Consider the following 25,167-nt stretch of genomic DNA (forward strand, 5'->3'; position numbering starts at 1 on the left):
AGGAAGTCCCACCCTGGAAGAGTGAACTCTATCAAAAAAAGTTCAAAAAGAGCATGCTGTGTGTGTGTGTGTGTGTGTGTGTGGTGGGGGGGGGGGGGGGGGGGGGGTCAATAACAGCTAAATGGTCTACAATGCTGGGTGAGCACGGGAGGGCAAGACACTGGGCACGAGTTTAGGAATGAGACGGTGCACGGAAATAATTGGCAGGCAATTTGGGGGATTACACTGGCACCCAATAGATGACAATTGGAGTGGGTGCAAAGGTTTGAAGTACAGCTAGACAGGAAGCGCTTAACAAACCCCTCGCACCAACACCGTGCCTGCGCTTATGGGAGCTGGCAAATACATTAAATGAAAAAAAAAAAAAAAATAGGGGAGAAGAAAGGTAGACACTGGATCCCAGGTTTCGTGAAGCATGCTGTATAAAAAAAGAAGGGACATGAACAGGAAAAAAAAGAAAATAGTGAAAGGAAAAAGGGCTGTGATGCAGAAATGACTGGGATATATGACAGCTTTGCTGCGGAGGAGCCCAGCTGCGTGACAGTGGGTATGGGAGAGAATGTGCAACAGAGGGGTGCTGTCATACACCGCCCAGGCTCCATTAAACAAGCCTCCAGAATGAGCGACAGAGACAGGAAACGCGGGGGCCTATGACGGCTGATGAAAGTCAAGGCGAAATAAAAAAACATTATCGGTGCTCTTTCAGTAACTTTTTGGTGGAGCATATTGAGAGGTACAGTAAACAAGGGAGCGTGGGATATTCAAGAGATCTGGTGTGTTTAGATGTGTCATTTGAAATCTAAAAAGAGTCTTTTTTTTTTGTTGGCTCGCTTTGAATATTTGCTGTGGGTTTTTTCTTTTTTTCGTGATGCTCTAACATGTTTCCTGTCAGCAGCTCCTTCTGCAGAGCGAATAATACACTAAGGCCTTGACAGAGAGATGATTTGCTCATGTTAGGTCACAGAGACCATGGAAATTAGTTGCAATTATGGTCAAGAAACACGGTCTGATCCCTTTCTCCCTTTTCACCCGAACGCCTCAAAGAAGGGCTCTCTCTCTGTTTCCCTTTCTCTCTCTTTATTTCTCTTTCTCTCACTCTCTGTCTGTCTATCTCTCTCTTTTTCTCTTTCTCTCTCTCACATGTCTTGTCCAAAGCTAGGGCAGGGTCATCTTATCTCATGCAACACTCTAAAAAGCACTTCAGACAACATGCCCACACAGGCTGGGCTCCCAGGAGGTTCCCATCTCACATCTCCCTCTCCTCCTCTCTCCTCTCGAATGAAAAAAAAGACACACATTGCACCACACAGGCATGAAAGACCAACCACACTTATCTTGACGCAACAGGCTAAATGTCAACTCTCAACCATGCTGGAACGAGATTAGTTCCGTCCACCGTATTAGCAGCAGCTAATTTTGTGCAAGGCACCCTCCCCATGTTTAGTTAATCACTTTCTGAGGACTCTGGGCGATTTCTCAACTCCTCGTGCTTTCACTGGTATAGCGATGGAAATAGGTCCCTTGGCACAGATACCGCTTTTAGTGCTATGATGTCGAGCAGATTGCAGACCGCCATTTTGGATGCATTATAAAGTGCAGTGGTGAACATCCAATGACTAAAAACGCTTTTAATGTTAGTGTCCAAGATGACTGGCATTTCTGTCCTTCCAATTGACAGAATCCATAGCTGGAAGGAAATGGAAAATGTTTTTGTTGTCTTTGGCAGTGCTAAATGTGACTTTGTGTGACTTAAATTGTGGCAATATCACAAAGAACCATACAAAATGAAAGATTTCTGTTTCCTCACTTGTGCTGTATAAGAGCCCATGTAAGGATCAAACGCAAATTCGGGATTCTTTATAATCTTCATAAATGAAACTGAGGCCTTAAAGATTAATCCTTTTTCACATTTTGAAAAGTCAATTAGCAGGTTTCTGTTTTATCTGTGGGTGAAGACTGTCTCTGTGAAGTGTTATGTATCATAATCCACCATCTCTCAGCTCATAATTGCTCCACAATAATTCAAGTTGGTAATTTAGTTATATCTACAGTGATTATAAGCATTTAAATTTCATGGACACTTAATAGCTATTAAAATGGATAGATTGCATGAGAAAATTGACCGACTTTTATTTGACCCAGCTCTGAACCGCTGTGTGTTTTTTTCTCTCTCTCGCCCCTAATCTGTCTCCAGGTGGTAGGCTCATGGTCCTGGCGGTGTGGCTGAATCTGGTGCCACTGCTGGAGGGCTGCCCGGCCAAGTGTGTGTGCTTCAGCGAGCCGCGTCCCACCGTGGCATGCCAGCAGCAGAGCCTGCTGTCCATCCCCGCCGAGATCCCGGTGCGGAGCCAGCGCATCTTCCTGCAGAGCAACAAACTGACGGTGGTGCGCTCAACCAGCTTCAGCTCGGTGCGCAACCTCACCGTGCTCTTCCTCTATAAGAACAACATCAGCCACATCGAGGCCGGCGCCTTCTTCGGCCTGGAGCGGCTCGAGGAGCTGGACATCAGCGACAACAACAACCTGCGCCTCATCAGCCCCACCGCCTTCCAGGGCCTCACCAAGCTGCACACCTTGCACCTGCACAGGTGCGGCCTGTCGCAGCTGCCCGTGGGCGTGTTCAGGGGGTTGTTCTCCCTGCAGAAGCTTTACCTCCAGGACAACAATCTGCTTGCCCTGCACGACGACACTTTCCTCGACCTGGCCAACCTCACCATTCTTTTCCTGTACAACAACAAGATCAAAGTGGTGACGGACCACATGCTGCGCGGCCTCAACAGCCTGGACCAACTGCTCCTGCACCAGAACTTGATCACCTTTGTACAGCAGCGAGCCTTCAGTCACTTGAGCAAACTGACCACATTGTACCTCTTCTTTAATAACTTAACAGTCTTAACTGGGGAGACAATGGACCCCCTGGTTTCCCTCCAGTACCTCAGACTAAATGGCAACCAATGGATCTGCGACTGCCGTGCCAGAACCCTTTGGGAGTGGTTCAAGCGCTTCAAAGGCTCCAGCTCTGAGCTCGAGTGCCACGTGCCAGCCACACTGGCAGGCAAGGACCTGAAAAGGCTGAAAACAGGCGACTTGGAGGGATGTGTCGACTCCACGTCCCAGGTCCAAACCAGTATCTTCAGCACCAAAAGCCATTCTGGAAAGTTCTTCTCGTCAGACGACATGCTGGGGGAACCCATTCCCAGGTGTTGTCTGACCGGCTATGACAAGTCCTCCATAATCTCCAGCAAAACAATCCCTGACCCCTCGTCCTACAACAGCCGCCAAATCACTAACAATCCCCTGAAGGACAAGGAAAACATATCAAAGACTAAGTCTCGAGACGAGCGAACAAAAAACGACACCCGCACCAAGCAGAGCCTGAATGATGGGCCTTTGGGGACATTATCCAACGGCCTGGACCAGTCTCTCGGAAACGTACAGCCTGAGCTGATAGAAACCCTGGAGCCATCCACAGCCCCCTCCAGAAAGAAAAAGAAATGTGTGAAGAAGCCTAAATCAGACACTCAGTGTCTTAAAGGTCACGGATCTACAGTGGAATCCCTGAGCCTTGTCCTTTTGCCCTTGTTCTGGCTCCTGGTGACCATGTCTTAATTAATGCTAAAGAAAAAAAAAATGTCTTTTGTTCATCATGCTCATGACGGCGAACCTGCAGGAACCTCTACGCGCAGGCAGAGACTGTGAGACGGAATGCGGGCTTGAGCCACAGCTGCGAAAACTGACAAAGAACAAAAGAATTTAAAAAAAACGATGACGTTGAGGATAAATCAAAGAAATGGATGCCTTTACAGAACCCATCAGATTTAATGTATATAAAAGAATTGGTGCCCACATGTTTGTCGTATGTACTTTACTGTACTGTGTCTGAGCAACACTTTGGAGAGTTCCCCCTTCCCCCTTCCCTCGCAAAGTTTGTACTGAAAGACAAAGAGGACAGTTGACAGCCCAGAAGAAAAGCAAGGACGGAGATAAAAAAAAGTATTGCAGTTGTGAATGCACACAGAAAATGTTGCTGTTGTAAGACCTGGGAAGTGACAGGATCTCTGTTCCCTACGTTTTATTCAAAGTGATGCATTTGTTCAAAATTGTTGCGTTTTTTTTATGTTTCTAAATATTTCAGTAAAGAAAAGAAAAGTTTATTCTCCCCAAATATGAGTTCTGATTTCATCACACCATGGTTAAAGATGGCATTTGTTGAGGAATGCTGTCTAAATGTTCACCAAGATTGCGATGGAATTATAGATATGCATTTTATTTTAGTGTTGTACAAGTATAAATATATTATAAATAAAATATCTCATTTTCTAGAGATGTTTTATGGAGTATATTCATTTATATCTAATGAATAGGTATTTATAATTATAATTAAAGTATGCAATTGGAAAGCTTTGCTGAAAACACTTTTATAGTTCACTTTTCAGGTAATTGCCTTATATTGATCATCACAACATAAAAGATAACTTCTCAGTTTTTAACACAGCATGAGTATTTCAGTTGCTGACATATTTCATAGTAAACTCAAATCATGTGGAGAAAGTTATATAATAATAGGTAATATCCTGTCACTTGGAACATTTTATTTATTCTGAAAATACTTGTCGGACCTGCATGTTGAGCTATAAAACACTGCTTTGATACTCGGTTTATCTTATTCAGCAGCTGTCTTCATTCAAGTCATTATTAACACATGCTGTTCATTGTTTGGGAGTCAGGCTTAGAAAGCAGACACTTGTGTAACCTATTTTGAAATCCATTTAGGCTGAGCTGCTTCAAAAATTCACTTTGATGTCTTACAATGGGTTTCTGAAGAGCAGCTGGGGCCAGTGATGAGAACTGTGTCGATATGTAGACAAATACAACAGAAGCAGAGTGGAGGTTTCCACCCCCACTTCATCCATTACCAATGGCAAGACTTGTAGCTTCCCAAAAAAGGAAAAAAAAATGCCCATGTAATCCGATGTAGACGGCGAAAACACGCTGCCTTACACCACCGACTATCCTACTATATGCGGCGTGCAATCTCCTCTCAGCTCGCAAGCAGATGGTCATCCCGCTGTGATATGTTCATTGTTTGCGGATGATGACCCAGTGCTTGGACAAATCTGGCCTCGTATCAAATCCCAGTTCTCCACATTTAGCTACTTCTGCCGCCCCACTCCATGGGACTCTGGCTGCCGAGAGATTGTCACACTCCAGTATGAATGGCTTTGGCCAAGACCTCGTGGTTTAGCCAGCCCGCATAGGCCGCCAGTGCTTCCAGACAGAATTTAAGCGGTGTGTGTGTTTGTGTGTGTGTGTGTGTGTGGCGAATTGTGCGGCAACGCTGCCTTTCATGTTTACTGGAGAGGAAAGGTCACCATCTCTAAAGTCACAGGTGCTCTCCCACCTCCTCGCTCTGACATTCAGGAAGTCTTATTCCTCATGGATTTTTCCCCCTCAAAGGTGAGGAGAGTCAGGAAGCAACACTATTTCTTTCAGACACCGCCAACTCCATGTAACACATTCTGGACTGACCTTTGTTTTATATGAAAGCAACACTTTGATAGATGTCTGCAGTATGATGAAGACGGAAGATGCTCCCCGTTGTGCAAAAATATGTAGGTAAAAGAGCATAATGGCATTCATAGTTTAGTCCATAAAGCAGGAGTGTTTGGGCCCCAGTAATCACTGCACTTTTCCCCTTAGCAGTACCCTCACAGCGATGGTACAGTGCGGAGATATTTGCATTTTATGCCATAGGCACCTGACAGGGATCTGCAGAAGGCTAAAAATTGATTTTATTTACAGCACCCTTGCTGCATACTAAAAGATTTGTCCGGAAGGGATTGGCTTCATTTGGGAATATTTAGCCGCATCTAAAGATATAAACACTCTTCTGTCCAGTTTTTCTATGTGTGTGTGTGTGTCAAGTGGTGCGATAATTGCAGATGTCCTCAGAAAGCTTGCTCAAATTCTTCTCTTTAATGGAGATAATTGTGCTACATTGTATATGTTCCATTAACTGGACCTCCACTGGAGTAGTGCTGCACATGACAACGGCTGTTGGCATATCTGATGGCTAGAATTACCCTGGGCAGATTATCAGTGCAAATTAAGTCAAGATCTTGTCGGAAATCCTGGATTTATCTCACAGAATGCCAAGGGATTATACCCCGGATTGCCTCAAATCCCCAGAGCATCTCATTGCAACCAATTAACCATGGGGAATGTCACAATGACAGCGAGGAAATGTGGTGTGAATGATCATAGTTGAAATCAAAGAAGAAAAATAAATGGACACTCTCTATGACAGAAATAGACCGTCATTCTCCATACTGCAAGCCTTTTGACATGTTAAGGTTTTGCCAATTGTTTTAGATGAGTTTGATGTTATTCATGCAAAGGCCCAGAGGCTAAAACCTTCTTCGAAACCCCCCTCCACATACATATCACACCAATGCCCAATGCCCACACACACCAATATATCCGGTTATGATTATGGTACACAAACATGCTCAGAGTCTCCTTGATTATCATTTCATGGCAACGGCAAGGTCAACCCACTGAAAGTCCTCGGTCACATACAATTGCTTGGGCCATGTCTGTGGACCTGCAGCCCTCTTGCCGCAAATGCAGAGCTATTCAATTCATGTGGTTCTTGTTCAAAGCATTTTTATCTCTCAATCACAGTGGGGGAAAAAAGGAGTAAAAATAACTTCAATCATAGACACCCCATCTGCGCAATCAGGCCCTGTTTCAGGGATTTAATAAGGCAGCACAAAACACCATTTAATCTTAGGTCTAATGGACGAATATACAAAGTAAATAATTTGTACAATTTAAGTAATTTAAGTATATTATTTCAATAAACTGAAATATCAAATATATCTGAATATATATCTGCAAGTTGACACAGTGGAATTGTGGGATTACCAAGAATGTGAATGGAGTGTGTGGGCATGTTGGTATATTTCTCATATTGTTACTTATCTCCAATAATATATAAATACATATGCAATATCAATGATCTATTACCCAATCTTTTGACCAGGTAAAAGCGTAAATCCATTAGAGAGCTTTCATTAAAGTAGCCTGAGTCACTGCTGTTAATGGCAGGCAGTGGCAGTCCCTCCATTCTACAGACATCAGCCTCACTTGGCAAGCGGCATGTCATATTTGCCTCCCCATGCAGAAGGCAAAGGCCGATTATTTGAAGTGCTAACATACGACTGCTTTTCCACTCAAATAAGCCTCTCCAAGCAGCATCGCGCTGCAATCCAAGGGTCATGCATGACTAGCCAAAGGGCTCTCAAGTTATCAAGTAGATTCAAAGACTAATTATCATCATGTGAAGTGACAATGGCAAACAGTCTGGAAACCACAGTAAACACATTGACCAGTTATGCCATTAAATAGTTCAGCACAAGCGAATCACATAAGTGTTCTGCAGAGAGCAAAAGACACAGGGAGCCAGTGCTGTGTGGCCCCAACGTGGCATGACAAACATGATTTTTTTTTTCAGCCTCTTAACTCTCTAGTGTCCTTAGGGGCTGAGAGAGGCACCACACAACTACAAATGATTACTGTTCCAACAATCACAACAGCCTGTCAATTAAATTCTTTCAAACAAATAATAAGCAGAGAAAAATAATGCAAGAGAGAACAGCTGAAACACAAACTGTTTAAACAAATGTTTTAAATGATGTCAAATACAAAAACAATATCCAAAGGGGCTCTTTGTAAGCCTGACTAGCGGGGCTATATGTAAGCTAGCTGTCAGAGATTGTCTTTGACATTGTTTGCTGCCGCATGCCTTCATCCACATGACTGCCATGTCAAGCCTAGATTATACACGGGGCCTCCCGGCCATTGGCCCAGGGGGTCACAGATGACAGGGGGTCAGGGTCCCTGAAAACCAACATAAAGTTAGCTCCACTGACTACAAGGCTGACCCTAAAAGGCTCCTAGCAATTTACAAAGTGATAAATTGGTCCTCAATCTCAATCTACACAGTGTGTGCTTCAGTGGCACTGCAAGCGAATCTAAGCTCCCTGAGAGAATTGTCAGTTGGAGGTGGGTGGGACGGGGGGCTCTTGGGCCCAGAAGCGCCTGATGTAATAATCCATCCATGGCTATGCAGATATACCACACACAACACAACTCTGCCAGCAGAGGGATTTCTTTCCATTTTTATTAATACAAAATAATTTGATAGCATGATGGTATGTGCATAAACTAGTACACAGAATATAGGCTTTGTATAATAATAATAATAATAATAATAATAATAATTCATTTTATTTGTATAGCGCTTTTCAAAGACCCAAAGTCGCTTACAGAATGGGGAAACAAAGAAGGACAATTCTTTATTTGGATTAGAAGATAAGCATATATCATGGCATAATCCAAATGTGATTGAAAGGTGTACAACAGCAGCCAATATCCAGACACACACACACACACACACACACACACACACACACACAAACACACACACACAAACACAAGAGCAGCAATGAATTGATGAATAAAAAAGTAAATCATAATGGTACAAGCATCAAAGACAAAAGCAATAGTGGAATGAGGAATGAATAATAATAGTACAGACATCCAGGACAAGACATGAGCAATAACAGTCACAATGGGGGTCGAGTTGCAGGGTAGGGGCAGGGGGTGACGGGGTATGAGGAGGCGAGAGGGAAAGGGTGGGGATGGTTATGGTTGTGGGTAGGGGAGGTTGTAGGTTTGTGAGAAGAGGTATGTTTTTAAATAGGATTTGAATGTGGAAAGTGTAAGTTACACTCACCACATATGCACCTACTTTACTTGTTTTTAGCATACAAATTTAAACAAAATAGCAATGTATTCTGAAAGCAGAGAAAAGAGAGTTTGTGTTCAATCCAGAGGTGTTGTGCTCACCTGTAACCTACAAAGAGTGCGCAGATGTGCCTGTAGTTGCCAGAGCATAATTATCAGGTGGCGATCGCTGAGTCAGCATCTATCAAAGAGCACTGGGTGTCAAAGGGCTCGCAGCCTTGCCCATCACTGGGGCTGCCGGAGGTGACACAGAGGGAACAGATGGTTCATCAATGTCACCAAAGTGCTGGAACACGGACACTTGTGGAAAAATGCTAACTCTTTGAAATAACTAGGGGAACTGATGCATTTTGTTGCTGCTTGTGGGGATCAGAATGTAAACCCATTAACCTTGACTCATTTCAATCAGCTTGGGATAAAAAGTTGGCAAGTCTGCTGTGCCTTGTGTGGAGAGATTAGTCCTAGAAAGCCATATATCCGGTAAAGTGTGCTTTTGTCGCCACGATAACTTGAGGCAGTCTATGGCCCCACTGAGGATAAAATAAGCAATGTTTATAATCAATTTTTTTGGGAAAATGGGTAGTAGTTTAAGACTTGACGTGGCACCTACATTTGAAGGCAATCCTGTTTGTGAGAGGAACAAGAGAGAGAGAGAGAGGGAGAGAGAGGGAGATTAATTTTAAGCCAGGACTAAGGACAGCCATGACATTTTAAACACCAGGAACATTTCATTTTAAGAGAGCAATAAAGATTAGCCTTACAAAACAAATTATGACAGCCCTGTAGCCTGTGGTTAAAAAATAGGCCATTTGAACTATGAACACTCTGTTAAGTGTAGTCAAGAAGGTATGTTTGATACTGAAATCCAAAGTCTTGAGAGGGTGCAGTCTGGATGCACTTAGCCAGTTAGATGAAACAAAGAACTTAAGATATTTACATGAATGAATGTGTCCACTAGCCTGGGTTTTCACATGCTGCCTTACGCGCGATTTTATTCACGCTGCTAGGCAGCCTGGATTCTATGGACTTTGTTTTCACCTCAATGAAGGAACCAATCACAGAACGGAGGGAGGACAGCAAGACGATGATGACACACCTAAGCCGTTATGAGCTACGTACAGACGCATTTGATAGACATTCCTAGCGCCCAATAAACGGCTCTTGGCATTCGTAAACCACGTTTCAAATACGAGAAAATGAATGTCTAGTTCCCAGACCCCATCTCAATGAGATGACGTTAGCCAGGCTATGGCTCCACTGAAATCATCAAGGAATCAGTGCCTTAAAATTCCAATAGATGGGGCCCATTTTAGCATTTATTTAAATTGTTCAAAGTTGCCACAGCAATTGGCGGTCTACTCTGAATGGGCACACAATGGCGTCTCAAGACGATGTGCATGGTGCAGGATCTGATATCACCAAGTAACTAACAGTCCAGGATCAATAACGAAGTTATTTGCCCTGGATTAACATTACAACCAACCAATCAGTGGCAAGTTTGGATTGTGATGTCATTAAAAGTGCGACGTGAAGGTGAAAAAAACAGGCTCCCGCCAATTTCAAATTTCAGAGCTACTAGCCGTGCATCGCAGACAAGTGGATTCTTCACTGTGTGATTCTTTACAATCGTGCCTTACAGGTAAGATAGCCTATTTCCAAGAGTTTTAAGCACTAATTTGGGGGGCATGGGTTGCATTTGTAATGGGGGGAAGTGTAATGTCTGACATTAGGTTATATGATGTCAAAACCATTATAGAGTTAATGTGTCTAAAAACAATCTAATAATGATATCTAGCATAACTAGGTAGTGTGCTAGCTGTTATACAATTGGAAAAAATTGAGTTACCAAGTCTGATATTGATAAGAAATAAAATATTAGTGCCCAGTTATATCTCTTAACATGATGGAATGTCTGTCATTAGGCTGTAAGCACTTTGATCCTATGAAAAACAGGCTACCTAGCATGACCAGCTAGTGCAATAGCAGACTTGTGGTGGTATGAACTAGCCTAAAGGTAGCTTACTACTAAAATGTTCAAGCTAAGCCAGTGTGAGTCTGTAGACATGTTTGCATAAATAACATTACAGACAAAACTCCTTAGCAATGTGTGTTTTAATCAAACGTTATGGCATTAGCAACGCATATATGCATATGCGATGCTACAATTAGCTGCAAGTCTCCTGCCTCACATGAAAGTGGTGGTGTTGGGGGGCAATTTATTTCTGACAGACAGAAATGCCACACCTTCATTGATAGCAGTGGAGGTGATGAAAGTGAATTTGAATTGAAACAGATAAGCAATTAAAAATAAAGCGTTAGTCCAGGGGGCATCACAGAATCACATTTATCCTGTGGTATCGCAAAATGTTAGCCCAGGACCATCACAGAGTGACATTCATCCTGGACTGTTGTTTATTGTTAGTCCTGGACAATCACAGCCACAGTCATTCTATGCTGTCATTAAGTGTTGATCCAGGACCATCACAGCATTACATTGATCCTGGACTGTTGTTTATTGTTAGTCCTGGACAATCACAGCCACAGTTATTCTATGCTGTCATTAAGTGTTGATCCAGGACCATCACAGAGTGACATTCATCCTGGACTATTGTTTATTGTTAGTCCTGGACAATTACAGCCACAGTTATTCTATGCTGTCATTAAGTGTTGATCCAGGACCATCACAGCATTACATTGATCCTGGACTGTTGTTTATTGTTAGTCCTGGACAATCACAGCCACAGTTATTCTATGCTGTCATTACGTGTTGATCCAGGGCCATCTCAGAGTGACATTAATCCTGGACTGTTGTTTATTGTTAGTCCTGGACAATTACAGCCACAGTTATTCTATGCTGTCATTAAGTGTTGATCCAGGACCATCACAGAGTGACATTCATCCTGGACTGTTGTTTATTGTTAGTCCTGGACAATCACAGCCACAGTTATTCTATGCTGTCATTAAGTGTTGATCCAGGACCATCACAGAGTGACATTCATCCTGGACTGTTGTTTATTGTTAGTCCTGGACAATCACACCCACAGTTAATCTTTGCTGTCATTAAGTGTTGATCCAGGACCACCAGCATTACATTTATCCTGGACTGTCATAGAGCGTTTGTAAAGTCAAGGTCATTTTTATTCTTGACCTTCGTGCAAGATTATGCACCGTTATGCCATATTTTTACCTTCATGAAGGCAATTTGATGGTAAACAAACTTGTCATAGGCGAATTGTTCACCTAGCATAGCTGTACAGCATAGGCCTAGTGGGTCCCTACCGAGAAACCAGCTGTGCAACTTCCAAAACCAGTGCCCCGCCAAATCTAGCAAGAATCGTAAAACATACCTTGTCAGTATATAGAGCTCTTTGGAGATAGTTTTTGCCTGTAGTTAATCCTTCACCTCCACAACAAAAGCATTTGCATTGTGTAGGGAGGGATATATGTCGGAAGAACTTTGCTATTTACAGTAGCAGAGTAACATATAAATGCATTGTGACTCTAGAGGGAACTATACAGTCTGTAAAGATACCTAAACCTGAATAGTGTACATTTAAGTGGTAGCCCAGGACAATCACAGCATTACAGTCCCAGAGTAATTGCTGCCATTAAATCATAACTCTGGCATTATGCGATCTATAGCCCTGTTGTTCAAGGTCACAAGTGCTGTCTATATAGCAAAAACTACATTTTTCCAGCACCTAAAGCTAACCTATCAGGGCACTTGGCTTAAGTTTGGTTAATTTCAAATGCCCAGTTAGGTTAGTTTTAGCTGCTGGGTTATTTATTAACTGTATAATGGAAAGTATTGTGAGTAAAGTCTGTGGAGGTTAAAAGCATGTGTTATTTTCTTTCAGAGATGGAGGATATTATTAAAAAAGCAGTTATCAATGAAGAGAAAGGAAAAGGTGGATCCAGGAAAGCTAAACTAGATGTTTGTGTCATACCACGTCAACAGAAAGATATTCATACCATTGTAATGGGCAAACTGAAAAACCTGGATGGACAATACAGCACATTCAATTGCACCTCAAAGAAAGACCAGGAAAAAAATTATTTCAAATTTAATTGTCTTCGGTTTGGACATCCAAAGCCGAAAAGTTACCGATCTGTAGGCTGCAAGGCTTATGTCTCATTCAAAGTCAGCACTTATTGGGAAGGTTACACAGTAATTGTACAGCGTGTATATGACCACCATACTAACCATAGCACCAGCGATCCTGGGGATGTACACTCAAACTGTATGGCCCCTGAGCTGAAAATTAAAATAGAAGAGCTCCTTTCCCTTGGAACAAAACCAGACATAATATTAACCGAGTGTCACAAGTGGGCCAGAAATCAAGGACACAGTAACGTTCATGATAGAATGTACTTTGTCACTCCACGTGATATTGACAATGTGAGAACAACTGTCACGAGAAGGAAACACTTCAATTCTAATGACAACCAGAGTGTTGAATGTTTATTGACTGGGGCAATGCAAGAGCATGTGTTATTTTACCAGCCATACACGTCATATCAGGAGCTGATTATTCTTCTTCAGACACCGATGATGAAGTCAAACTTAGATAAATATGGAAAGCAGCTTGTGTTTGTGGACACCACTCACTGTGTCAATCAGTATGACTTTCCTCTGCTCACACTCCTTGTAAGGGATGATCATGGACGAGGAGTTCCGGTGGCATATGCCATTGTTAGCAACGAATGCCAAAACACTCTGGAGAAAGCTCTTGCACAACTGAGGAAGCAGTTCTTGTGCCCTCCAAGGTAAACCGAAATCAGTGTTTTGTTTTATGTGTGCATGTTGCAATTGTGTGACGGTTCTCGTGTCAATGACCTGGCTCATGCCTCTCTAGTATCTTTACTAATCTAAAAACGTAAGCCTGTTGGGCACATCTTTACATTGGCTGTGTATGGTGTCCAAGTTCATTTTTTTTTTTAATTTATACTGTATTGGAACCTACACCCCCACCATGCACTGAGTTTTGGTCACACCCATTTTGCCATAACCTTCCTTTTAGGGCATTCATGGTTGACAAGGACTATGCTGAAATCAATGCATTATCAAGTACTTTCCCAGAGTCTGCCATCCTTTTGTGCTGGTATCACGTCTTGCAGGTAGATCATTTTTAAGTCCACTGCATATTGCAATAGCTTTTCTTTACACTCTCAGATTTAGTCAGTGTCCTCCATTGTTTAATTGTTTCCCTTAATCAACAGGCAGTTGAAAGATGGCTATCCAAAACGGACTCTAGTGTGCATGGACCCTCCAATGTTAAGATCAGAGATTGCATAATATCTTTTTTTTGCAAACTCAAGGCTTGTAAAACTGTAAGTGTATTGTAAGTAGGTCTGTGCATGCGTGGACTTGATAATATAGGCATTACTATGGTGAAGTAGGCTATAGCGATATGTTGTGAGTTGAAATTCTAGGCATGTTTTAGGTGTACTGTACATAGCTTATTTGTAGTATTTTGACATATCTTCATCATGTTACAGCATACTACATCCACTAATGTATTTGAAAATGATGTGATTCATGTACCATGTAAACTTGTGTTTTTCATATTTCTTGGAGGTTGCTGAATACAAAGCCACATCAGAGAAGTTCTGTCATGAATTTAAACAGTACCCAGCTGTGTGCCATTACTTCAAAAGGCACTGGGAGGATATTGGGCACATGTGGTCAAATTATGGACGTTGCTTCAACCACTTGGATTCGGAAACGAATAATGTGATTGAACGGTAAAAATGTCATTTTTGCCCAACCTTACATGCTATACATACTAAGTTATTAGCCATACATATCCTACTGTGTATTTAACAGGTGTCTAGCATTGATAGCAATCAGTATAATTATTGTTTTATAAATATTGTTCTTCAGATTTTTCCACAGGCTGAAGTACCAGTTTCTCGGCGGCTCCAGAAACAGGCGCATCGATGACCTCATTCAAGTGCTTCTGGGAAAAGCTGAGGATTACTTTACAATCATCCAAAATTTGCAATTTGCTGGACGTATAAAGAATAAATGCACATTCATTCATTGTACTTCACCAGAAAAAAACAGAGGATTTGATCAAAGTAATTCTGACACTCTGTATGTCCCATTGCCAACCACTGGAAGCACTACAATTGGCAATCTAATCACAGAGAAATCAGTGCAAAGTCATTCAGACAGTGCAGATGTCCCTGGGCCAACCATATGTAGCACTAGTACTATGGATAATCTAAACACAGATAAATTGGTGCAAAGCAATTCAGACAGTGCAGGAGTTTCTGTGCCAACCATGGGGAGCAGTACTACTGAGTTGACAAGTGTTGAAAAATTAATGAATGTCACGCGGATTGTTAGCTGTTGGACAAACATTCCCAATCGCATTGAAGATATGATAGACAGACTACATAGCCATGTTGTACAGGCAGAGAGTCAAGGTCACATCAATGTCCCATATCCCATTAATGTTGTTGACAGAACCCTTAAAATCAGACCATTATTTCCAAGTCGAAAAGGTACTATGGGTTCAGGCACTTTGTCTTGCAAAGCTGAAACACCAGCGAAGACAGTGGAAACCCCTGATTACCCTCTCAAAAAGCGATTGAGAAGCTCAACATTTAAACATAAACGCCTCAGATTCTCTAAGCAGTAATGGGGGTCAGGGCAATTCTAAACCAAACCCTTGTAGTGCAACAGGCAAAAGATACTGTCTAATGCTCTTACAGTATAATTATGTGTGCATATTGATGATATGTGATGAAAGACTGTCTCCGCTGTTACTTGTAGCGGATGTTGCCCAGATCCGGGCCTGATCTGACCTCAGGGGTGTATAATAAAACAAGAGTTGGTTAAGCTATGAACTCTGTTATGACGGTGAAGTTGGTTCTGATTCTGTATGAGATTAAAAATTGTTTGATTCAGTATAACATGAATGAGAGTACTAATAAAGCATGTGTCTAGAACACAAATTATCGTGCGTGTTCTGTGTCATCTTTACACCCCCCAACACACACACCATTACACCCCACACAACCAGTAGGCGTAAGTCATTTAGAGAATGTCAGAAGGAAGTAGGTACATAATTGACTAATCTTTATGGAGAATACGGGGGGGGGGGGGGGGGGCTTGTTTCCTTTCAGTCTATGGAAAAAAGTGACTGCATGTAGAACGCACATTATTAAATAATAGATTGCGCCTGCGCCAGCTGACATGACTCACAGCAGATATGAAATTTTGTCTGCATTGGCTATGGTGCAAATTCCCTTACTATTCATTAAATTGAACATTATGACTGACCATATAAATCACTATATGTTTCCTTAATAAACCATTGTAGGCATACTTTTAAAAACTCATATCACACAATTTGGTTAATTAGATTTTCTGTAGGCTAGCCTAACCATTATACCATACCCCCTCCCTACACACACTATTTCATCACACCCCATTATTATTACTTATACCGGTAATTCCGTTGGAGTAGCACGACAATGAACTACTTGAACTGATTAGACAGTGTTATTGTGTGTTCAATTTGCCCATACATGTAAATGTATGAAATTATTTAAAAAAAAGAAACTCAGAATGAAGAATATGTTTTTATTTAGAAACTAAAAAGTCTGCATCATGAACAACAACGACATCATTCTGTTTAGTATTTTTATTTTTTTACATTTTGGGACTAAACATTCAATTGATCCAATTTCGCGCACAGCACGGAAAGAACATGGACCAGTGCAGCTGGTCCGAACTAATGGGTCTCTAAACTAAAAGCAGAGTCGCAATCGTACATTTTGGCGTTTTGGATCATCTTCATCAGAGTCTGTCTGTGAAAAAAAAACATCAATCACAGCAAAACAACAAATTATTATAAGACCTACGGTATGGCATATGGTTTAAAACTAGGGCTGTGAATCGATTAAAAAATAAACTAAATCACATGCATCCATTTTTGGCTATTACATATTTTACATATTTAGACATATTTTAAAAACAATTTTGGCAGACGAGTCAATCAATGAAAAGCCAAACTAACATTATACACTTTTCTACAACTCAATGACTGAACTGAAGTGATATTAATTTGGCTACCCCAGCATCATTAACAGCTCAATCAGCACACTAGGCCTCCTTTCTGCATATCTGCAAACTGTAGTTAAAAATATTGGTGTCCTAGTTGATAGTTCTTTCAATTTTAGTAAACTAGTGAGCAGTGTGGTGAAGGGCCGCTTTTATCATCTAAGAACTTTAGCTAAGCTCAAACCTTTTTTTTTAATATCACAACAATCACAAAAAACAATTATCCATGCTTTTATCACATCCCGCCTTGTAAATGTAAATCAGGTTTGGCATCAGTGTAGTGCCTAGAATCAGATTTTTAGCATGATAAATGCAAATGACTGAAGTTTCCATTCACTGTCAAAGATTAGTTTAGGTTAGATTCAACTTCATTGCCATTGATTGTGAAGAGTACAAGTACAAAGACAACAAAATGCAGTTTGCGTCTAACCAGAGGTGCAAATAAGCAGAAAAGTGCAATGTGATGATATACAGTACAGACAGGTGCATTGAGGTGATACTTCAGACTTGACGAACTATAATACTGTGATTGGATCATAATACTTACTTTGTTTTGTCTGCCATGTCTTCAGTGACACCCTGACAGATGTCAGCTGAATTGACATTGTGGACCAGGCTCCCTGCAAACCCATCCGCCAAGTCCATGGCCTCTCCCTCTGTAAGACAGCTGAAAATTGTCGTTTTTGTTTTCTTTTTTGGTGGCTGCTGCAGTACCACTGGAGGCAGGTTTGCCCTTCTTCCCTAGAAAGAGAATGAAATTGAAAATTGTAAGGACTCTATTTCTTTTTGAATCTATAGCTTAAAAGTAAAAAAAGAGTCCCTATCTTTGTAGGATTTGGCAGCACAGTGGTAATTTGAAGAAGCTTGTTGGAGCCATTTTGGGTTGAATTTAGTTAAACCACATCTTGTTTTATATAGTGCGGTCTAAATTGGGTCAGGTACACTGTTTCTTGAAAAAAAAAAATAGTTAAACAATATCAAGAGGGGGTTGAATAATTTCACTGGCAACTGTATAGTGGGTTGAGGCAGCCGTGGCCTACTGGTTAGCGCTTCGGACTTGGAACCGGAGGGTTGCCTGTTCGAACCCCGATCAGTAGGCACGGCTGAAGTGCCCTTGAGCAAGGCACCTAACCCCTCACTGTTCCACGAGCCACTGTTGTTGCAGGCAGCTCACTGCACCGGGATTAGTGTGTGGTTCACGGTGTGCGGAGAGTGTTTCACTAATTCACAGATTGGGATAAATGCAGAGACCAAATTTCCCTCACAGGATCACAAGAGTATATATACTTATACTTACTTATCCTCAATGTGATTAGGAATATAAATTGGCACTACAGACATTTCATGAAAACCTACCCCAATAAGACTCCTGAAGACATTGGCCGACATGTTTTCACCTTTAATTCTTCGCTGTATTTCCGCCGGAGTCATTTTGTACATTTTTTTTTGGCCCCCGTGACCGCTAGGCGACCAGGGACTGCAATACTGCCTTGCTCCTCCTTTTCCTGGGCCAGTCTCTGGCCGTCCTCCTTTTCCTGGGCCAGTCCCTGTTCTTCTTCCTCCTTTTCCTGGACCTGTCCCTGTTCTTCTTCCTCCTTTTCCTGGACCTGTCCCTGTTCTTCTTCCTCCTTTTCCTGGACCTGTCCCTGTTCTTCTTCCTCCATTTCCTGGACCCTGCCCTGGTCTTCGTCCTTGCTGTCACTGCCCTCAAGGTTTCCCTTTCCCTGATCTTCTCCCCCTTCATCTCCTAACATATCTTCCTTCCTCCTTCCTTTCCTTCCTTCTTCTTCCATGTCTTCTCCCCATATACTCCCAAAAATCTGTCCCTTGTCTGCTAAATTTTTTCTGATCTCTGAAGTATAAAGATGAATGTAAGTGCTCTGTAGCATTTTAGAATCATGAATTCAAGTTCAGTACAACTAAGTTCACAATCAGTTCACATGCAGTTATCAATCATCTGTTAATGTTAAAAAAGTTTTATACTAAGTAAAATTAGAGTGATAAATTGTTGAACAGAATATGTACTCACCTTTACAATAGGCGCAAATAGGACACACTTTTGTTGCACAGCGTGCATGCCTGTAGGCAGCACAGCCATCACACTTGACCTTAAATGGAAAGAAAGTTGTCAAATACTAATAAAGTTACACTTTAAGGATTAAGGTTTTTAAATTTAGGAAGGTGTGTTAATTGTCATTCCTACATGGTGTACATCAGGGGTCTTCAATTGGCGGGCCGCGGTCTGGGTCCGGACCCGGACCCTGACGTGATCCTATCCGGACCATATTGAGATTTTCACTACAGATTTTCACAGCTGCGCTAAATGTTTCGTAGGCTATAACACAGTGGTCTCCAACACAGTGCCCGCGGGCACCAGGTAGCCCGCAGAACGGCTATGAGGCGCCCCCAGCGCACCTTCTAAAAATAGCCATCAGGTCCCCTGCAGATCACGCTCTAAAAACACATTGTGAAGTTTTCAATAGATATTCTAGACCAGAACCATTTTAAGAATGTACAGTATGTAGCCACACATCTGTAACATTAAATTGATATTGGTGATACCTTACAAAAAACATTTAAAGTTGTTGATGGATGGGTTCAAGGAACCAGCTGTGGAATATCCCTCCTTGTCTCAGCTTAAATCTTATTTCAAGTTCACGTTAAGATCTTAAAATAGCTCAGGCTACTCTGTTTTACTCCCAATAGCCGGATATATAGACAGAGACTTTCTAATAAAGAGACACAGCACTCAGAAAATCCTCTATAGAAATGCATTGGGTTAGTCTGTCTACACATATCCCACCCCTTCCGCGGCAAAACGTGGACATGTGAATACATTGAGCCAATCATGTGGTGTGTTGTGAAGACATTGTGCCAATCATGTGTTGTGATCTCGCAGCTGGAGCAAAGTTGGTGTTGTGAAGCCATGCGCATTTCTGCCGAATAGATGCCCGATAAGTCCCCAAAAAGCATTGAGATATCGCCGCCGAGTGGAGGGACTTGCCTAAAAGGACTTTGATATAGATAGATAAATAAAAAAGATAGATAGATAGATAGATAGATAGACAGATAGCCTATACAGGCATGTTAATCATTCAAATATTATGATGCTCCGGGCCATTGCTTGAGGAGGGCTTAAGTAATTGAATACCCCTGGTGTACATGAAGGGACGAAATAAGGGTACTCGAAGCAAAGTGAGGACGGAGAATAGGTCAAACAAATGATAGTTACACTCAAACATGATTTTTAAACTGCCCCAATAAAGATTATTCCCATAAATGGTTACATGGTATACTTCACCTTTGTTTCAGATCGCATTATCCGCCGGCAGTCGCTGCACTTTTGTGTCCTGTCTACAGATGAAATTAATTTAAAGTTAATACATAGAAACCATGCTGATGGTTAACCAATTTCATGTATACCATAAATTAACATGATTTGTATTCAGGGTTTCTTCCTCATCCTGTGTGTACTCACATCATCAGAATGTGTTGGTGGTAAAGCATAGTGGGCATTACAAAAAAAAAGGTTATTTTTAGGCCTTTATAGTCCTAAAAGCAAAGGTGGAAGTCAAAGGTGGAAGTAAATAGCCTATAGCAAACTTATTTGGTGTCATTTGAATCATCTTTTTATGCACATTAAGAATATCAGGTGTCAGTGCCCAAATATTCGACAGAGCTACATAGAACAGAACAGATGTGGAATACAGTTACAAACTCGACTTTTGCCGCAGTGGGACTTTAAGTAAAAGCATAAACAAATCTATCCCATTTACTATGTATACTATGTATAATGTTAGATAACTGAAATACTTTACCTAATGACCTGAAAAGATCATGGCACAGCTGTGCTCGTATTTCGGACATCTCCCATCCAAAGTCCTTCACAATGCCCTGCTCAACTGCCCCACCATGTAAGAGCGCTTGTGCATACTGGGGAATGAAGAACAAAGTGGCCTAAAGATTAGAGAAATAAGCTTGTGACCAAAACCTTCTCCAGCAGACATGCTAAATGTTCCGGAAGATTGAACTGTACTTATAAGTAGCTTCCAGGTTTGAATATGTACAGTATGTGATGAGGGCACTGAAGAAATATAGTGAGTGCTATGTTGACAAAAATAATCACTGATTTAGTGCAACAATGCAATGCAATATCAACAAAAATTACCAGAATGACATGGACACCACAAGAGTGTCCATCTGTCTGCATTGGATGCTGGACATTAACAATCTCCCAGGGCCCATCACAGCCCCTCGCTGCAGCAAATGAGCTGGTCAGAATGGAGAAAAGATAATGAGGTAGTTATTTTGTATAGATTCAAGGAGTTATAACTGTAACTCGGCTACCACAGAAGGTGCATCATAGTTAGGAACTATGCATTAGGGAAATGGACCCCAGTATAGTGTTAATCAGGTAAAAAATAGGTTGCCACTGTTTGCGGATTTTACCTCCAGTTGTTCAGGATATCCTGTTCCTTGGCTTTGGACTCTCCAAGGGAGTTCATATAAACTACAATTCTCCGTTCTATGCCTGCATACTAGAGCAGAGAACATTGTGAGTTTTACAGATTCCAAATTTCAACAGTTTTTATGCACGGAAAGCATGTGAAAAAGAGCAAGCAGCAGAGCACTTACAAAAAGAGTCCAATGATTGCTGTTCTCCAGCATGGCTCCCACGACATACTTCTGGAAGATGTTCATCTAACAGGAGAGAAAGAAGAAGTTAAAAACGTCAAAATTTAAATGACCACAATAGGTATAGTAAGCCCAAGTCTGCTGACCTACTGCACATTAAGAAAATACACACACACACCTTCAAAAAGTAGGAGTTTCTGGCTCTAGAAGAACCCTCCGAGATTTTGGTCATTATGTGGCATGGTACATGAATGGTACCTGGAGAGTCCTGTGTCAAACAAAAACACAGAAATAGTGAGATTACATTTAAAAACATAGTCAAAGTATATTATCACATCCTATATCTGCCTCATGAGTACTGATAATTAAATGCTCAGTATTAATAATAATACCTTGCAGAGCAGAAAAAGGAAAGAATCGATCACCTGTTGAAGAAACATAGTTAGATCAATTCAAATTCCTGCATGATTTTCTTTAAAATTACTCTTTGAACCCAAAATTTGCTGTACATTGTTTGCTGAACAGCACTAGTAGGTTAATAGGCAAATTCTACCATGCCCCCCCCCTCCAGCTTTTAATGTTGTATTTACATATTTTTTCAAAAAGTAAAAGTAGCAATTTATCTGGTTTTAAAACTTAAAATCATATGTGACATAATTTCCATGCATCTACATTAACATATAGACACATGGCTGAAAATTAGTTGGAACCTCATCTGAAATATATGCGTCCTCGAAAAGATTCTTCAGACTAGACACATAGATAGTGTGAGGTCCAACCGTTCCAACAAGGTTATCTAATAAAAAGGAAAAGGATATCTTTAATTTGACATAATTTGAAATAAACTAATGATGACACTTTTTATCACGCAGCCTTTCACACTTACCAGGCATCCTGAAAGGTTTCCCAGTTTTCTGAAACATAGATTCAAATGATTAAAATAAGGTGTGGACAAAGTAAGGATGAATGTCACTGTCATATGTGGGCCCAGGCTAAACATAATGCTGGTGGTCCTGGATCAACACTTAATGACAGCATAGAATAACTGCGGCTGTGATTGTCCAGGACTAACAATAAACAACAGTCCAGGATGAATGTCACTCTGTGATGGTCCTGGATCAACACTTAATGACAGCATAGAAAAACTGTGGCTGTGATTGTCCAGGACTAACAATAAACAACAGTCCAGGATGAATGTCACTCTGTGATGGTCCTGGATCAACACTTAATGACAGCATAGAATAACTGTGGTTGTGATTGTCCAGGACTAACAATAAACAACAGTCCAGGATGAATGTCACTCTGTGATGGTCCTGGATCAACACTTAATGACAGCATAGAAAAACTGTGGCTGTGATTGTCCAGGACTAACAATAAACAACAGTCCAGGATGAATGTCACTCTGTGATGGTCCTGGGCTAACATTTTGCGATACCACAAGATAAATGTGATTCTGTGATGCTCCTGGACTAACGCTTTATTTTTTATTGCTAATCCGTTTCAATTCAAATTCACTTTCATCACCTCCACTGCTATCAATGAAGGTGTGATATTTCTGTCTGTCAGAAATAAATTGCCCCCCAACACCACCACTTTCATGTGAGGCGGGAGACTTGCAGCTAATTGTAGCATCGCGTGCATGCGTTGCTAATGCCATAAAGTTTGATTAAAACACACATTGCTAAGGAGTTTTGTCTGTAATATTATTTATGCAAACATGTCTACAGACTCACACTGGCTATTAGCTTGAACATTTTAGTAGTAGGCTAAGCTACCTTTAGGCTAGTTCATACCACCACAAGTCTGCTATTGCACTAGCTGGTCATGCTAGGTAGCCTGTTTTTCATAGGATCAAAGTGCTTAGCCTACAGCCTAATGACAGGCATTCCATCATGTTAAGAGATATAACTGGGCACTAATATTTTTTTTCGTATCAATATCAGACTTGGTAGCTCAACCTTTTCCAAATTTAGAACAGCTAACACACTACCTAGTTATGCTAGATATCATTATTAGATTGTTTTTAGACACATTAACTCTATAATGGTTTTGAAAACGTTCAAGAGGCAAATAATCGTTTTGAGTGCTTAAAACTCTTGGAAATAGGCTCTTACCTGTAAGGCACGATTGTAAAGAATCAAGAATCACACAGTGAAGAATCCACTTGTCTGCGATGCACGGCTAGTAGCTCTGAAATGTGAAATTGGCGGGAGCCTGTTTTTTTCACCTTCACGTCGCACTTTTAATCACATCACAATCCAAACTTGCCACTTATTGGTTGGTTGTAATGTTAATCCAGGGCAAATAACTTCGTTATTGATCCTGGACTGTTAGTTACTTGGTGATATCAGATCGTGCATATATGGTAGTATGTAGTACAGCATTTATTTATACAGTGGCTTTACTTATCATTCAGGTTTGCCAACTACAAATGGAACGCAAGAGCCTAGAATTGTTGAAGGTGGAAAACAGCCCAAACAGATGCCTGCAAACCATGATTAAAGAGATTTTGAAATAGATTAGGCTGATGACCAATAGGATTGAGAGATCACATATGGAAATATCTATGTATAAAACAGTGTCTTATTTTGATTTGACACGCTAACTATGAACTCATGTCCTAAAATGTCCTTTTGTACAAAATGTCCAATGCACATGGACACACCAATGGCATTTACCTACCAAATACACAACAGATCAATGTAGCTTGGCAGAGATCTCCACACCAGCCGTAAGTCCAGATAAGCCTCATAATAACACCATGAGCAATCCCAAAATCCTCTGGAAGACCAGCTGATGGGGGCATTGCTGTCATTTTTCATAAAATGAACAGGACACTGCAGGAGACAGCAGCCAAAAATGATATGTCTGTTTCTGAGTGGTTTAACAGTGAGAAACACAAACTGATCAGAAACTGCAGCAGTGGAGTTTGCAAACGCAGATTTTATTTTACTATTACTATTTATTTACTATTTCACAGTAAGGAAGAGGGTCTACTTCATCAAATATGCCTTGTGGGTTAAAAACATTTTGATTGAAGTATTGGAGTTATTCATACCATGCATGTCATAAGTTCATGACAATCATTATAGCTTTAGGAAACACCTAAGATGTTTTAAAAAAAAAAAATCAATCTAAATGGTAACAGATTAGGAGAAAAATGAGTTAAGTTCAGCAGAGATGATCCACATGCTGGTCTTAAACATTCAGTTCAAAGTAATGGAACATTTTAAAGGGAGAGGGGATAGCAACACCATTAGACTCTTCTCTCTCCATCTTCAATATAAACACAAACACAAACACAAACACAAAAATGTTCCATATAAATGCAAATTTTTGAAAAATCATCTTGTGCCACGTTTGGATCAAAACATCCCTCATAACTTAAACGATGCTTATGTGTGAACTAACTGCATGTGTGGCCGGAGCGTTGAGCGTTCACACGATGCTGCCAACAAGTTACGCACAGAGCAGTCAGAGCAAATAAAATGCAGTGTGGCATCAATTATGCATAACCACACAAATACCTCAGATGCCAGCAGGAATGCCTTTGATGTGCCGTAATGTGTTCATCACATATCACACGGAAAGATTCCCTTAGGGCGTGTGAAAAGAATAACCAAATTCCAGCTCCCACTCCCATGGAC

At 41.2% G+C, this 25,167-nt stretch overlaps 3 protein-coding genes and 1 long non-coding RNA gene across 7 annotated transcripts; 2 read left to right on the forward strand and 2 right to left on the reverse strand.

Annotated features, from left to right (window-relative positions):
- The first annotated feature begins 492 nt into the window (after positions 1-492).
- On the forward strand, positions 493-3,609 carry rtn4r (reticulon 4 receptor). Its single transcript, XM_076271364.1, has 2 exons — positions 493-547; positions 2,195-3,609. Exons 1-2 carry the CDS (start codon positions 493-495, stop codon positions 3,607-3,609), a joined length of 1,470 nt encoding a protein of 489 aa, XP_076127479.1.
- A 6,628-nt stretch (positions 3,610-10,237) lies between these two features.
- LOC143105759 (uncharacterized) lies at positions 10,238-15,745 on the forward strand. Of its 2 annotated transcripts, XM_076269867.1 has the most exons (6): positions 10,238-10,450; positions 12,669-13,578; positions 13,833-13,929; positions 14,032-14,142; positions 14,390-14,556; positions 14,696-15,745. In XM_076269867.1, exons 2-6 carry the CDS (start codon positions 12,671-12,673, stop codon positions 15,456-15,458), a joined length of 2,046 nt encoding a protein of 681 aa, XP_076125982.1. In that variant the 5' UTR covers positions 10,238-10,450; positions 12,669-12,670; the 3' UTR covers positions 15,459-15,745. The 2 variants fall into 2 exon arrangements, with proteins under 2 accessions (XP_076125982.1, XP_076125981.1); XM_076269866.1 differs by having other exon boundaries at positions 10,238-13,578.
- Positions 15,746-16,434: 689 nt separating this feature from the next.
- Positions 16,435-21,754, reverse strand: LOC143106352 (uncharacterized). Of its 2 annotated transcripts, XM_076270629.1 has the most exons (9): positions 21,699-21,754; positions 21,521-21,586; positions 21,335-21,423; positions 21,054-21,156; positions 20,704-20,818; positions 20,187-20,239; positions 18,915-18,993; positions 17,433-17,626; positions 16,435-16,632 (listed from the first exon to the last, which is right to left on the reverse strand). In XM_076270629.1, the coding sequence occupies exons 1-8, from the start codon at positions 21,750-21,752 to the stop codon at positions 17,475-17,477; spliced, it is 711 nt and encodes a 236-aa protein (XP_076126744.1). In that variant the 5' UTR covers positions 21,753-21,754; the 3' UTR covers positions 16,435-16,632; positions 17,433-17,474. The 2 variants fall into 2 exon arrangements, 1 of the variants encoding a protein (XP_076126744.1); XR_012983664.1 differs by lacking the exons at positions 16,435-16,632; positions 17,433-17,626 and adding an exon at positions 19,089-19,339 and having other exon boundaries at positions 18,914-18,993.
- Positions 21,755-21,761: 7 nt separating this feature from the next.
- Positions 21,762-23,871, reverse strand: LOC143106353 (uncharacterized). 2 transcript variants are annotated; one of them, XR_012983666.1, is made up of 5 exons: positions 23,635-23,871; positions 22,407-22,434; positions 22,231-22,316; positions 21,913-21,945; positions 21,762-21,788 (listed from the first exon to the last, which is right to left on the reverse strand). It is a non-coding gene; the product is annotated as an uncharacterized LOC143106353 (long non-coding RNA). The 2 variants fall into 2 exon arrangements; XR_012983665.1 differs by having other exon boundaries at positions 22,407-23,871.
- Positions 23,872-25,167: the final 1,296 nt, after the last annotated feature.

Source organism: Alosa pseudoharengus, unplaced genomic scaffold, assembly GCF_046254945.1.
Source record: "Alosa pseudoharengus isolate Yale_2024_CS ecotype anadromous, Long Island Sound unplaced genomic scaffold, YU_APseudo_1.1 YU_APseudo_1.1_scf_6, whole genome shotgun sequence".
Taxonomy (NCBI): Eukaryota; Metazoa; Chordata; class Actinopteri; order Clupeiformes; family Clupeidae; genus Alosa; species Alosa pseudoharengus.

Coding starts and splice junctions, on each gene's coding strand:
- LOC143105759 (XM_076269866.1), top strand. CDS start 12,650: ATGTGTTATTTTCTTTCAGAGATGGAGGATATTATTAAAAAAGCAGTT. Junction 14,143..14,389: donor AACTCAAGGCTTGTAAAACT/GTAAGTGTATTG, acceptor TATTTCTTGGAG/GTTGCTGAATACAAAGCCAC. Junction 14,557..14,695: donor ACGAATAATGTGATTGAACG/GTAAAAATGTCA, acceptor ATTGTTCTTCAG/ATTTTTCCACAGGCTGAAGT.
- rtn4r (XM_076271364.1), top strand. CDS start 493: ATGACTGGGATATATGACAGCTTTGCTGCGGAGGAGCCCAGCTGCGTG. Junction 548..2,194: donor GCCCAGCTGCGTGACAGTGG/GTATGGGAGAGA, acceptor ATCTGTCTCCAG/GTGGTAGGCTCATGGTCCTG.
- LOC143106352 (XM_076270629.1), bottom strand. CDS start 21,752: ATGACCAAAATCTCGGAGGGTTCTTCTAGAGCCAGAAACTCCTACTTT. Junction 21,157..21,334: donor GATATCCTGAACAACTGGAG/GTAAAATCCGCA, acceptor CATTCTGACCAG/CTCATTTGCTGCAGCGAGGG. Junction 20,819..21,053: donor GTGGTGTCCATGTCATTCTG/GTAATTTTTGTT, acceptor TTCATTCCCCAG/TATGCACAAGCGCTCTTACA.